At 42.8% G+C, this 15,198-nt stretch overlaps 1 protein-coding gene across 4 annotated transcripts; it reads left to right on the top strand.

Moving 5' to 3' along the window:
* The first annotated feature begins 55 nt into the window (after positions 1–55).
* tlk2 (tousled-like kinase 2) lies at positions 56–13,288 on the top strand. Of its 4 annotated transcripts, none has more exons than XM_078269412.1 (21): positions 56–399; positions 1,937–2,019; positions 3,505–3,582; positions 3,684–3,753; positions 3,840–3,883; positions 4,044–4,142; positions 4,481–4,582; positions 4,789–4,881; positions 5,043–5,153; positions 5,829–5,965; positions 6,395–6,547; positions 6,651–6,717; positions 6,802–6,899; positions 6,990–7,071; positions 8,247–8,338; positions 8,494–8,583; positions 8,749–8,918; positions 9,661–9,799; positions 11,565–11,676; positions 11,940–12,047; positions 12,200–13,288. In XM_078269412.1, the coding sequence occupies exons 2-21, from the start codon at positions 1,939–1,941 to the stop codon at positions 12,371–12,373; spliced, it is 2,100 nt and encodes a 699-aa protein (XP_078125538.1). In that variant the 5' UTR covers positions 56–399; positions 1,937–1,938; the 3' UTR covers positions 12,374–13,288. The 4 variants fall into 4 exon arrangements, with proteins under 4 accessions (XP_078125538.1, XP_078125537.1, XP_078125540.1 ...); XM_078269411.1 differs by having other exon boundaries at positions 56–787; XM_078269413.1 differs by having other exon boundaries at positions 59–154.
* Positions 13,289–15,198: the final 1,910 nt, after the last annotated feature.

Raw genomic sequence — 15,198 nt, 5'->3', positions numbered from 1 at the left:
GTGTGGGCGTGAACATCATGGGAATGGAAACTTTCTGATAAGTGATAAGTGATTTTGGTGGTTGCCTGGGTGGGCGCTGTAAATTGTATTGTGTACAGAGGGATTTGCCATTGGTCTAGAGAAGAGATTTGGGGCAGGCGTGGACTGAACGAAGGTGAAATACTTAAACAATCTCACGAGAAAATATGAGATTTTACTGATTATTGTTTACATTGTAAAAACATGAGAACCGAACCGAATCGATCCGGATTCAACTGAAACGCCTGCAACAGCACAACTTCCGAAACAGATTGTTTTTTTCCCTGCGGCGAGGAAGACGACTGGAGCCGAACTTTGTTTTGATCGAGCTGAAAGCCAGGACCCGAAATTGATCTCACCACCGGGGGAGAAAATATAGGGGTAACTTAAGCTAGTTTCAAAGACATCATTTATACCTGGTGAAAAACGCAGAATCTCGAGGGTCGCCATTGTGTGGAAGGAGATACCCGACATAGGCACGGTATGGTCCTCGGCGAGAGGGATGTGATGGGGATCCCCGCCTAAGGAGCACAGCAAGGCGGGTTTGGGTTACCCGGAGTTGTCGAGGCCTCCGAGGGGAATCCACCGTCGTCTACCTTGAGCTACGCCGCACACTCCCGTGTCTCGATCGTTAATTGTCAGCACGCGAGAGACGCGGCTGTGGATGCGGCCTAGCCTGGGAGGGTCTGTCAAGCACCGGGGAAACAACGGGAACGTTTTCAGGGTTAATCACAGACCCTCCGAAAGACGCAGAAAATATTGAATTGCAGTAAGTATCTCGTTAGGTGGTCGTCATATATCTGGACAGGTCTCTTGTTACAGTGATTGCAGGCGTCGTGGCACCAAAAGCACCTGACAACACAGAACCGAGAAGATGCTTCTTTTTGACAGACGAGTTAACGTTAGCATGTTGGCTACCTAACGCTAGCTATCATAGAGTGTTTGTAAAATAATGTAACTATTGCGGACAGTAGTTGTCATGGGTTGAGTCGTTATCTAGCTAATCAGACAAATGTAATTGGGCCAACATTAATTACAATTTGCCTTGTTTGGGCACATTAACGTTACTTTACAAAATCAGATCTAATGTCACTAGCTAACGTTAGCTCTTAGATTGTAATGCTAGCTAAGTGATGCCCAACCTCGGTATGCTTGTTAGCTCATTTATCCAATGTTAGCCAGCTACCTCGCTGATAATGTTTCAAATCGTTGTTAGCTGAGCCAGCAAACTCAATCCCGAGTTGAGTTATACACGAATAAGGACTAACGTTAGTAACGTTATGTATCCCTAGCTAAATCGACACGAATGCTGTAACGTTAGGTTAATGTAGCTACACTATTCATGTAATGTGTGTAGCTACGTTAATGCAAGCTATAGCTATATAACAATAAAGACCTAGCTAGCAATCAGTGTTGGGCGTATGACGTTAACTTAAACGTTAACACATGCATAGGCTAGCAAGCTGGGCACTTATTGTCTATTGTTGCGATTTCCATTTCTGAGAGTATACTTGGCAGTACCTCCATTAGTGACCGTTCATAACTCCAGCGCTATGTAACTTCGGCCTAAACTGCCAGGGTGTTATCACATGATGCTATACGTTAGCAGGCAATGGCTCTACACATCTGGCCCTAGTCTTTGATGCATATTTGGTATCCATTATTGGCTATATTTCTGTGCATTCTAGCGCTGTGAGTGTTTATGTTGCATTACTGGTGCTTGCTGTACAAACATGATAGTCATTCACATTATTGTCAGGCTTATTGATGATTTAGAACAGGAATTTTCCACATCCATATAGCTTAAAACAGCTATGACTCATCACCAATAATGCCTTTTGAAACACTGATCGTCACTCACGCTTGACTATACCAGACCCCACAATGCCTTCCTTAATCTGTGCTCTTGTCTCTGCAGCCATGATGGAAGAACTGCATAGCCTGGACCCCCGACGACAGGAGCTGTTGGAGGCTCGCTTCACTGGGGTCGGTGTGGCTAAGGTTTGTGTTGCAGAAGATGTCTCTGAGGTGGAGCATGAGAACTCTTCTCCTGTCAAAGTGCTTATAATCACAGATTTTCTTCATTACACATTTTTGTGAATCTCTTCCTTTCTTTGTCTCACTCCGCCTCAGTATCATTCTGCTGTTTGGCCTGGACAAGCTTGGCCCCACTCCTTTTCTTTGTCTGTCTCTGGAGAAGGTTGAGCTGTGTCTGTGTTTTTTTTGGCTAGTATGATATGGCATCTCTTCCTGGCTCATGATGTAGAGGCTGCATATTCAAGTTGTGATGCCTGCCAAAAAGGCCACAGACAGGACAGGGGTGGTAGGGGGAGGAGGCAGAGGAGGAATGTAGTTCTTGACCAGGTGTGAGTGGAGGCAGCATTTTAGCTTTTTACCCTCTTGCTTGCTACATGGATGGAGCCGTCTTTGTGGAAGGTGATCTTGGAACAGTTAGGGAGCGAGAGTCGGTGCCAGGAGTGGGCCCTGTGCCAGCCATAGGCAGAGCTGAGCCCAGAGCATGGCATGGATGCTGCCGCAGAGAAAATGGCGGCTCTCGCTAAGGCATCATGCCACAGCCACCCTGTAGGACAAGAGATGCAATGTGTGTAGGGGGGTATTGAGAAAGAAGTGTGTCAACAAATGGCTATGAAGAAATGTGGGTTGGTGGTCTAAAAGCCCTTCAATGTCACAGAGCAGAGCCAAGTTTTTTTTTCTTGACCTTGGAACAGCCCTGTGGCACTGCTGTGCTCCCTGTTATCACTGAGTTGGTATTCAAGAAAGGGAAATTGTTATCCTTTGAGGACAATGCACACCTTTTGGTAATGGAACAGAGATGGCCTACTAACCTTTTTGGAAAGTGCATTTCCTTTTGAACAGGTCTGATCAAACCAGTATATGTGGCAGGGGTGAAAACAAGCTGTCATTATTAAATCAAGCAAAGCATCTTACACTGGCTTTCTCCAGCGAGTGAGAGAGAAGAAACAAACAGTTAAGACCATGGTGAACAGGAGAAAAATGGATGACATTATCTAAAGGTGACAGACAGAGGGAGGACTATATCCCCAGCAGCATGCCTAATGTTCAGCCATTTTAGGAGGGTTCAGTGAGAGAGCTCTGGTGTGCTCTGAATGACTAAGTATCTCTCCCTGATTGGACAGTGCCTGCAGAATTTTTATGTGACTCATTTGACTGACAGGCATCACCTAGGGAACCGCATTAGGGCTGATGCAGGTCTAGATTCAGTGTCAAGTTAATAGTGACAGCAGCCAAACCTCTGCATCCCTTCTTTCTGTTTCTCACCCATTATACTCTGTTTTCTAACTGTGTGCACTCTCTCTCTCACAAGTTTATGCATACACAATAAGTACATGTGCACACATTAAAAACAAAACACTTCTACGAATGTATTCTTGCAAGTTTTATGCTTCTTTGTATTTAATTGCTCGTTGTACTTTACTTTTATGTATTTTTATCTCATTTTAACAGGGCTCGGGTCAGAACCAAAATGAGTCATCCAATCAGAGTCTATGCAGTGTAGGCTCGCTCAGTGACAAAGAGCTAGAGGTTAGTCTCTGCTACAAATGAACAGGATTTTTTTTTATGTCAACCATCTGTCTGTGTTGCCCTATTATACATGCAGTTGATTCACACTACTTTCCTGACAGACTCCTGAGAAAAAAGGGAATGAGCAGAGAGTGAGAAAACGGAAAGCAGAACATTTTGACAGCAGCCAAGGTAAGATTGTTCCACTGCTATGATCCTCTCATTGTGTATCCCAAATATCAGCCTCTCTGTCTGAACTCCGTGTGTCTCTCTTCTAGGTAAAGCAGGTGCAAGGGGACATAAAATTAGTGATTATTTTGAGGTGAGTGGCAGAAAGGTTTGAGTGTGTATGCAGCAAAGCTCATGGCCTCTAACAATGCTTCAGTATTAACTTTTCATACTTACTTTCTAACCACTTTTTTTTTTATTCCATCTTGGTCTTTCCATTGAACTGCTTTCTTCTGTTTTTGCTTGTCTGTCAGTTTGCGGGAGGTAGCGGTCCTGGTACCAGCCCTGCCAGGGGAATTCCACCAGTGGTCCGCTCTTCCCCACAACACTCCCTCTCCAACCCCCCTGTCACGGTGAGCATGTTTGCTCTATGATCTGTCTCATTCTTCTCTTTTATCTTAACATTTCCGTGCCATTCTCTCTTCCACGCTTGTTATTAACATCAGTAGGTCAAGTGGTTTATAGGTTAGAAGAATCTGATGTGGTTTATAAACACGGTTTGGCCAGTAATTACAGATTCAAACACACTTTGAATTTAACCAGTTGCACACATCTTTTGGTGTTTTGTTATATGTTGTCTTATCATGACTTGCAGCTGCAGGTCTCGAATTCTTTTAATGTGAAAGTTCACACATTAAGACACCCTCAGTCTGTGTAAGGTTTTTATTGGATGAATGTTTCTGCCTCCCAGGTGCAGCAGGGGAGCCCCTCCTCTGTAAGTTCGGCCAACACAGAGCACTCAACGTGTTCACTGAAGCCTGCCTCTCTTCACATGCTCCACAAAGCCACACAGGTACTTGAAATGCCACTGGCTGTTTATCTAATTTAACTCTTATTATAATTCAAAAGGCCGTTGTTATATAAGTGGTACATATAAACCAATACATTTGCAACTGGAAACCAGTAAGCAACTGGAAGAGTTTGTTAGATGGGACTACTTGTATTACATTGATCCACCATTAACATAAACACTGTTTTTGTGCTCACTGTACCCTGTAGTCTGACCTTACTATAGAGAAACTAACAGCAATGGAGAACAACAAGAACTCTGACCTGGAGAAGAAGGAGGGCCGAATAGACGATTTGCTGCGGGTACTAATCTCATTTCATTTCATCCCTGCTACTCTGCTTGCCATTTTCTATGTTGAATGAATGTATGGTTTTTCACTCAAGGCATGTCAGAGCTGAAACATTCCTTCTGTCTGTACATGTATATTTTTTACCTGAACTTTTTCCTGCTCGTTCTGTTTCAGGCAAACTGTGATCTGAGGAGACAGATTGATGAACAGCAGAGGATGCTGGAACGATACAAGGAACGCTTAAATAAGTGTGTGACCATGTCCAAGAAGCTACTGATTGAAAAAGTATGTTTAATCTAATAGCACCATGACTTATTTTAAACTATTAGTTTCCAATGAGTGGGTCATTGTGGGTTTTTGACGTGAGCTAGTTTTAGAAGCTCTTATTTAAAGGCAGGGTTGGTAACTATTTCCAATATACATTTTCTTATATATTGTTTGAAATGGTCTTTATACCCAAACAGCAATAAATAACTTATGGGATCTGAAAATGGAGCAAAAAAGATATTTCATTTGTTGCTGTAATCCTGTGAAAACATCCACCATTCGGTGCCTCGGGGTCCGATTTGAAAGAACCAATGAAATGCCTCCTTGCCACGCTGCGCGTACTCTACCCCTCCAGTGTATGAGCCTGAGCTCAATACGTGTTGTCACCGCAGTGCTAACAGTTGTCAGGCTTGTTGTAAACATACGGTATGATAATATTAGGTGTTTGCTTAGTGGTGAATGAGACATAAAGTAAAATTGCGGTCCTTTCTGCGCTCTGCTCTGAAGCAGCGGTGCTCGTGCACGTCTGTGTGTGGGTCGTAGCCTGATGGCAGTGGGCGGGGTTAGACGGAGCCCCGAGGAGATGCTACTTTCAAATCTTGCTAGCTTTTCAACATTACCAACCCTGCCTTGTATGCCACGTGGAATCAACAGTACTGGTTTGATGCCTGTATTTCTCTGCCCTTCCTCCAGTCCAAACAGGAGAAGATGGCGTGCCGGGACAAAAGCATGCAGGACAGGCTTCGACTGGGTCACTTCACCACAGTGAGACATGGAGCGTCTTTCACTGAGCAGTGGACGGATGGATATGCCTTCCAAAACCTTATCAAGTGAGGACTTTTTTTATGTTTCATCTTTAAGATCCTCCTTTCACACTTTTCTATTATTATTTTAACTATTAAGCTGCTAGTTAGAGAGGCAAAATCACACTAACATACTTCAATAGTTGTGGTATTAGTATGAAATGAACAACCCAAGTCGGTTTTGGTACTATGTAGATATCACTGTTAGTTAAAATTTTAGTTTTTGCAAAATAAACAATACATCTTCGTCTTGTGGCATTGTATGCAGAACAATTTGCATTATACATAAAATGTTTCATGTCTGAAAACAGTGTTGAAGCCGTTGTTTGCAAATAATCAAATATAACATAGAAGGGGCAGTATCGTGACCAGGGCCAGAACGCTTACAGTAGATCATACACAAACTGATAAATGCATTAGGTCTACATGTCATTGCAATGTGTCATCTGTTTACAGACAACAAGAAAGAATCAATTCCCAGCGAGAGGAAATTGAAAGACAGAGGAAGCTGCTGGCCAAACGCAAACCGCCCTCCATGGCCCAGACTCCACCTCCAAGTCTGGAGCAAAACAAACGCAAAAGCAAAACCAATGGAACAGAAAGTGAAGCGTACGATGCTTTTGTTTTTCATTTATTATCCCTTTCATACCAGTTGTTTTTCCCCTGCTCGCATATTCGAAGTGGCACTGAGATTTGTTCTGTGTCCTTGTAGGTTATCACAGGCAGAGTACCACGAGCAAGAGGAAATCTTTAAACTAAGATTAGGCCACCTTAAGAAGGTAATGCCTGATGTATTTTTGTTTTCTGTTTCATTGTTTTGTTAGCTGCACAGGTTTAGATATACGTTTGTTGTCCTTTTGCAGGAGGAGGCAGAGATCCAGGCAGAGCTGGAGAGGTTGGAGCGAGTGCGGAACCTGCACATTCGCGAGCTGAAAAGGATCCACAATGAGGATAATTCTCAGTACGATTTCTTCTTTCCTAGTTCGTCTGTAATGATGTGTCCTATGCTCTGTTTAATTACATGACTTGGATTGCTTCTCACCCTGTGTAGATTCAAAGATCACCCTACGCTAAATGACAGATACCTGCTACTCTATTTACTTGGACGGGGAGGTTTCAGTGAAGTTTACAAGGTGAGAGAAACTTCATCTTTCTCTGTTAGGCAGAACCACTGCTTTTTGATAATAGTTTATACACTATAAATACATTCCAGTTTCTGTTACTGAATTAATGTAGTGAATACCTTTGCCAATACATCCTGTATATTAGACAGAGAAAAGGCAGTATTAGTACTCAGTATTTACAGTTCTACCAGCTTAAAAATTGGGTAATAAACGTGTACAATTCGATATGATCTTGTACAACAGCCTTGCAACAACTACCAGTGTTCTGCTGCTTAAGAGAGTGTGAGTTGACTGAAGTCTGTGGTCATTTTTTATGTCATAGACTGTGGTGCTCATATACTCAAAGTGATACTTTAGAAAATATTTGAGGATGCGTGTTTCATTGCTATACACTAAAGCCTGGCTCAGACTACAAGAGTTTTGGGCCGATTTATCCCGTAAGCAGCGGAGAAATAATATTTGATATCATTAATAATAATTTTTTTATATATATATATAAAAAATAGTTAATAATCCGGCCCAGATTACCTGGTAATGTGAGCCATGTACAGATCCAATCTTAAACCTCCCGAACTGGTTATCTGTATGATTATGTCAGTAGTTCACAAAAGAAAATGAGTCCTGCAGCAACTGACAGTGTTGCCAAGCAACAGTAAACATGAGACAGAAATGGTTTAACTCCCCTCCAGTTCTCGCTGAAGAGTCAAGAACAGACAATCCGTGTTGACCACGCCTTCCCAACCACTTTTTAATCCCTGCTACAGAAAGTCGGCGCCCCAAGTCAGTCACCATTTTGTTTACATCTGCTTCCCCGTGAGATCACGTTAGAGAGATCACGTGAGGTGGTGCCTTGCTCCCTCTGGCACGGTAATCTTAATAATATCCTGTAGTCCTACTACAGGATATTATTTAGATTATCGTAACTCATAGATGCACCATTATTTTCAAATCTTGTAGCGTGTGTTTAAGATTGGGGAACAGAATATCTGTGGAGATTCTCATGTTCGTGTTGCAACCGGATTTCAAAATCGGTTAGGATTTTAAAACTCCTTGTGTCAGAATGTGAGACTTTTTCCAAGAATCTGCCGTCATCACTGTAAAAATTATGATGCAAGAGTTTCACTGCAGTTAAAACAAAGTAAAGCCAAATGTACTTCCTAACTAATGAGACATTTATTTTCCAGGCCTTTGATTTAACGGAGCAAAGGTATGTTGCGGTCAAAATCCACCAGTTAAACAAGAACTGGAGGGATGAGAAGAAGGAAAATTATCACAAGTGAGTGCTGTTCAATTTTTAATGCAATACTGTAATATATTTTGAATGACTATGAGTTATGTTCAGTTCATTTATTAACACATCGGATTCACTGTGTGTAATATATCCACATTTCAAGTGATTGGTGCAAATGTTGGAAATGCTCTTTGTTTCAGACACGCGTGCAGGGAATATAGAATCCATAAAGAGCTGGACCACCCACGAATAGTTAAACTCTACGACTACTTTTCGCTTGACACTGACTCGTAAGTCATTTCCTCATAAAGAAATGTGTGCCTTCCAAAATATGGACTCATGTTCATGCAGATTGTGTTCAGTTTGAGCCAAAAAGTAGAGCCTTAACTGTGTTTTGATTTGATGGACCAAATCCTGCTGAGGTGGATAAATGCTTTTCCCTTATTTTGGAGCAGGTTCTGCACAGTCCTGGAGTACTGCGAAGGCAATGATTTGGACTTCTACCTGAAGCAGCACAAACTTATGTCAGAGAAAGAGGGCCGCTCCATCATCATGCAGATTGTTAACGCCCTGAAGTACCTCAATGAGATCAGACCGCCCATTATCCACTATGACCTCAAACCTGGTGGGTCTCCAGCTTGCATGGTCTAGTTTCAGTTGTCTTTTGTGCAGTTCTACTTCAAATTAAACTTTCAGTTAAATGAACCACTTAAACCACTGCAGCTTCAGTAGTGATGATAGGGAGACATTGTCCAGCGTTGGGAATTTACAAGCGTCTTAATAGGCGTACACGCAATACAATTGTTGGGCAGATTATATTTGTGGTTTGTCTTGATAGGTGATTTGGCCTTCAATCCAGTTGCTGGCCGTTATTCCATTAAGATTAAGAAAATTTGAAATCATTCAGTGTGTTTACATGCAGGGTATGGTCTTACCCCGGTTAAGTGAGTTTAAAGCTTGTGTTGTTGCTGCTGTTTTTGGCTTCTACTGCTCTCTTTCCGGGTCAAAAGGGGTAGTTATGACCTACGGAGCATGCGCAGATGCATAACCTGAACTTACCCCTGTTAAGGTGTATACATGCGCGAATACCGCGGTTACTAAAGGAGTTAGCTAGGTCTGTTAACCGGGGTATGAGAACTCCGATTTCAGCCAGGGTAAGGTGTTGACATGGCGTTTGAGAAACCGGGGCATTGCCTTAACCCAATACAACCAGGTTTTAAACTGGAGGTTAACGCACTTATTGTGCATTCAACAGAACTGAATCATCCAGAGAAGAATTTTTATTTTCATCTCAAAATGTGAATATAAATCTGAACTATGCAGGCGTTTTCTTTCATTGCTGTAAATCTTCTCCCCACCTTGCTCAGGTAACATCCTCCTGGTGAACGGCACTGCCTGTGGAGAGATCAAGATCACAGACTTTGGCCTGTCGAAGATCATGGACGATGACAGCTACAACTCAGTGGACGGGATGGAGCTGACGTCACAGGGAGCAGGGACATACTGGTGAGATTTACACTGGAAGAAGATGCCACTCTGCCGCAGGTGGGGGGGGGGGGCACCATCTGTGATATAATAAATTGTGCTGTGTATTTTTTACTACGGAGCGTTAGTCCTCAAGGGTCAACTTTATGTTCAGTTGTCAGGGCTGAAATATTTCTCAATGCCTGACTGCTTTCCCACAGCACAGTGCGTTAGTCATAATTTTGCTGTGTGAAGGCATTTTATGCTGTAGAAGGAAACAACAATATGGCGGAATCTAAAGTGTGCAGTATGAGTGTTTTTAGATGCAAAATCAGAGTTGGAAGCTTGCTATAACATTTGTAGAAGAATCATACAAAGAAATATGACAGGGTGTGCTTGAGCAATAAACATTGTTAGGAGCAATAAAGACATGTGAGAAAATCCATCCAGAGAACAGGGCAGCAACGGTTATAATGCCTTTTAATCCCAGTAGTTGTAATGTTACTGAGGTGTATCTTGGTATATGGTACATATATGGTATATGTAAAAAGCTCCAGCGTCTATTTAGTTGAATGCTTTTTTCATTTCTATCATGCTGCCAGAGGCCTGTACTACGAAGCAAGATCAACATGCCCTGGATTTCTTTGTTACCCGGCTTCACCTAACCCTAACAACCGTGGTACCGCCTAAACTATGTCACGACGGTGGTTAACAACAAGTTCAATCAACCCAGGGTTTTCCAATCTAGAGACGCACGCGTTCACATAAAAGAGGCGGTGTTTGCACATCGTGACCAATCGCAAACATCTACCCGAGCTACATATTTTACATAAGAAGAGCAAACTATAATTCTACATAAATATGAAGAACACGGACACGGTTTTACAGGCAAAACGCAATACAGTCGCTGCTTCCTAAAACGGGAAGGAAAGCTGACAAAAAAATAGCCGACGCTGTTATGCGTAAATCACAACGCTTATCAATATCACTTTCCCATCAGTCAGGACCAAGATCTGCCCATAATTACACTTGTGCTTTCCATAAACTGCTGTTGCTTTAGCCTTTTATTTCATTTGCAACCCTGGCAGTGGTAAGCGATCGTGAGAGCGAATAAAAAAAGTATAAAAACGTAATTCAAACCGACGCGCGCATTGGCAACACATGGCTCAAGAAGCCGACAAAGATACGTAATTCCCTCCGTTGAAAATCTATATATTTCATAAAGATGCCCATCAGAGAATGTTAACGGGGTTGTCGGTCTCTAAATGTTTTAACTTTTCTGAGCGCACCTGATCTTCTAAGAACGGTGACGCTGTTATCAATCGAGTATTGATTGGTCAGTAGGCGGTGCTTTTACATCAGTTGATCTCTAATCTCCAACATAACCTGCTCCCGAGCAGGTTAGGTGTTAGCATAAGTTACCACAGTGATTTAACCCGGTAACAACTGATCCACCGTCGTGATACACAAAACCCTGGGTTGAACCTGAAGTTTACTCGTTAACGGCAAATCTTGCTTCGTAGTACAGGCCTCTGGTGTACGAATGCTCACACAAAGGTCACTTAAGCAAGATGCCCACCACACGAACAAATCCACTCACAGCCTGGTTCTCATGAGGATCACTCTGTGCACATTGTTTGTTGTTGATGTTACTACTTCATATGTGGGGACAGAGAGCTGAGATCATGTTGAAAAAAGATTCTTAGTCTTTTGTCATGACTACAAAATGCAATTTGAAACTGGACAGTTAAATTGTATCTGTTGAAACTGATTAATATTAACATAGCTCCCCTTTTCTCTTGTTTAGGTACCTTCCCCCAGAATGCTTTGTGGTTGGGAAGGAACCACCCAAAATCTCCAACAAGGTGGATGTGTGGTCTGTAGGAGTCATATTCTACCAGTGTTTGTATGGCCGCAAGGTAGGAGACACACTGAAGAAAATATGTTGCAACAAGACATCTAAGCTATTAAGTCAGTTATAAAGTCGATAAAAATGTTGGTTACATGAATTTAATGTTTTATTGTATGTAAAATGGTTTTTAGACAAAAGAAGATTAAGTAACATTTTATTATGGGCAGTGTATTGAACATCAACACACTTAAATGATTCCTATTCACTTGATTTTAGTTCATGTTTTGGTTTGTTTCAATAACACTTGGTTCATTCTCTTTGCTCTTTTAGCCCTTCGGCCACAACCAGTCCCAGCAGGACATCCTGCAGGAGAACACCATACTGAAGGCAACAGATGTGCAGTTTCCACCTAAACCAGTAGTCACACCTGAAGCTAAGGTACTGGTTCTGCTCTCTCAACTCACTGCTTTTGTTTTCTCTATTTAGTGTTTGCATCATGTCTTTGCACTTCAACCCCCACAATACCCTCCTCGTATTCTCTCTTTATACTATAACTCACGTCATTCCAATGTCACTTTGTCTTTCTCCAGGCCTTTATAAGACGCTGTCTAGTCTACCGTAAGGAGGACCGCATCGATGTGCACCAGCTGGCCAGTGACCCCTTCCTCATGCCCCACATCCGCAAGTCGGTGGCCTCCTCGGGCACCTCGGGCATGGCCGTGGCCTCCACATCCAGCTCCTCCAACAGCAGCGCCTCAAACTGAGCCCACACCCCTTGACTGACTGACTGACTGACAGAACCATTTGAGTGGGGTGGGGTGGGGGCGACGCCTTATTGTGTCCTCCCACCCGACAGCATCCCACCTTGCCATGACGAGAAAGAGAAACGGGTCAGATGACGGCAAGGGGTGGGTGAGAAGTCATGGACGGGTTGGGAAGGGAGACCAACGTCCAATCGTCCCTCTCATGTCCACCCACCCCAGCCTACCTATCCTCCTTTCTCCAAAGGCTGGCATTGTTCTGGGGGTCAAAGCCCTGGACGACTCCCGCAGTAAGGGGGCGTGGTTTGGCACTGTGTTGGTGAAAAGTGGGGTTCAGTGATTGGGATTTTTCTTTTCTGCTTAAAAAAGAGAAATTAAAAAGAAGTATAGAACTGCTTCAGCTTGGCCAGATGGAAAGGATTGTGGAAGGCCTCATACCCATACGCACTCACACACACCCATGCATGAGCCATTCTGGTCCGAGGTAGTCTGAACTCCCCAAGCTCAAACATTTTGTTTGTTCTCATCTCCCTGAACTTAACTGAAAGAACCAGTCTGGCCTGTTATTGTATTGAACCCCTAAATATCTATGGCACTATGTCACCAAACCCGCTGTTCTGGGATCCCCTGCCCCGCTTAAATTCCAGACCAGATAGTTTGTGACGAGGAGGGACAGAAGCTACTAGGCCCTAACCCTCTCCCATCTCCTCGTCAAACTCCTGTGACCAAAGCTTAGAACTTCCAGCTGGTGGCAGTGTTCCACCTCCGTTTTTTTATAATGAATGGTTTTAGAGTTGTGTTATATGGAGTGGAAGCTGTTGAGAAACAACCCCTTTTACATTTTTTTAAAGACTTTTCAATTTAACCAGTTTTATGACGAAAACTGTTGTTTTTCAAGTTGCCTTTTAATTAGAACTGTTATTGACCCCCCCCTACCATAAACACATATTTATTTAGGTATGTTTGAATTTATTTTTGGCCAATAAAATGCAAGGGACTGGTTTGCCTAATAGTACTGTTGGGGGAGAATGGGCCTTAGCAGAGAATTGCATAAACCATTAAATACTATTGGTTAAAATGTGTTTGTTGTTCTGGGCTTCTGTTTGACTGGCGTAACCATCACAGCTTTCTTTGAAGGAAAAACCTCTAATGACAACACAGCTGACAATGTAGTCATGAGTATTATCTCTGTACTTGGGTTTTGTGTTATGCTTTTCTAAGTAAAATTGGCTTTACAGAATATAATTCAAATATGTTTAGATAATACTTACATCCAGCCTCACCTAGCTGGTGTTGGGGTGTATTCTTCGTATTCAGTTATATTTAATTAAGCTATATTCTCTGATTAGTGAGTAAATGGAACAAACAACTCAGTAATTGCCAGAAAACATACTGTAAACTTGGACCGTAATCCCACGTTGACAATGTTGATTTAGTATGAGCTTACTTTATGGTTTAATACAAATGTTAGTGTAGCGCAGCAGTCAAATTAGTAAAGTTTGATAAATGCTGTCTCATTCATAAATCCAGTACTGGTCTGGAGTCACTGTGCTTCTGTCAGAAGGTGAAGGACAACATTAATACAAACACCATTTTAAAAGCCAATATTCAGTGGGTTCTCATTTGTCATCTGTCTCTGTGGTGGCATGTTGAATGATAATAGACACAATAAGGAATTCTGCACAACTGTGCATGCATATGAAACTCCATAAGTAGCTCTCTCTCAACTAGAGATGGTACGATACCATTTTTTGCTTACCGATTCCGATACCTGAACTTGCGTATCGGCCGATACCGAGTACCGATCCGATATCAGTGTGTCATAAATTTTATTATGTTTGAACAACTGTATACTACTATCCCTGTATGGATGTGATATTATTTCTATCTTTGTTGTCGGTCTGGCTCAGGTTAAACTCTTTGTGAAACATGAATGCCACAGAACGTTCTTTTATTATGCAGTTTGACAGTCAGTTATAATGGAAAAATGCATAAATAAACTACTTTTAACGTATTTTTTCTTTAGGGCTTTATTACGTGGTATCAGATTGGTGCATAAACTCCAGTACTTCCCGATACCGATACCAACGTTTTAGGCAGTATCGGAGCTGGGTTGCTGTGGTAGCAGGCTAAGCAAGGCAGATGTCCCTTTCCCCAGCAACCTTTTCCAGCTTCTCCTGGGGGATCCTGAGGTGTTCCCAGGCCACATGAGATATTTAATATCTCTAGCATGGTCTGGGTCTCTCCAGGGTCTACTACCAGTTGGACATGCCCTGAAAACCTGCAAAGGAAGGCGACCAGGAGGCATCCTGATCAGACGCCCGAACCACCTCAACTTACACATGAGCACATCTACTACGAGCTCCCTCCGGACGTCTGAGCTCCTTAACCTATCTCTAAGGCTGAGCCCAGCCACCCTACGGAGGAAACTAATTTCAGCCGTTTGCAATCTAATTTATTAGTCACTACCCAGAGCTCACGACCATAGATGATGGTTGGAACATACGTAGATCGACTACTAGATTGAAAGCTTTGCCTTCCGGCTCAGCTCCCTCTTCACCAAAATGGTCCGGTACGGTGCCTGTATCACTGCTGATGCCGCACCAATCCGCCTGTTGACCTCAAGCTCCATTTTACCCTCACCTGTGAACAAGACCCCCAGGATACTTGAACTTCTTCACTTGGGGCAGCAACTCACTCCAAACTAAAAGTAAGCAATCCACTGTTTTCCGGCAGAATCATGCCCCCAGACTTGGAGGAGCTGACTATCACCCCAGTCTCGACTAATTAAACCAAACCACCCCAGTGTGTTTTAAATGTTACGGCCT

This window comes from Sander vitreus, chromosome 15 (genome assembly GCF_031162955.1).
Source record: "Sander vitreus isolate 19-12246 chromosome 15, sanVit1, whole genome shotgun sequence".
In the NCBI taxonomy this organism is placed as follows: domain Eukaryota; kingdom Metazoa; phylum Chordata; class Actinopteri; order Perciformes; family Percidae; genus Sander; species Sander vitreus.
The sequence above is the reverse complement of the archived record's forward strand: the minus strand, read 5'-3'. Positions and strand labels throughout refer to the sequence as shown.

Excerpts from the sequence above, each read along its gene's own strand:
- tlk2 (XM_078269412.1), top strand. The coding sequence starts at position 1,939 with ATGATGGAAGAACTGCATAGCCTGGACCCCCGACGACAGGAGCTGTTG. Across the intron at positions 4,143-4,480 it reads TCTCCAACCCCCCTGTCACG|GTGCAGCAGGGGAGCCCCTC; the intron begins GTGAGCATGTTT and ends TCTGCCTCCCAG. Across the intron at positions 8,919-9,660 it reads CCACTATGACCTCAAACCTG|GTAACATCCTCCTGGTGAAC; the intron begins GTGGGTCTCCAG and ends CACCTTGCTCAG.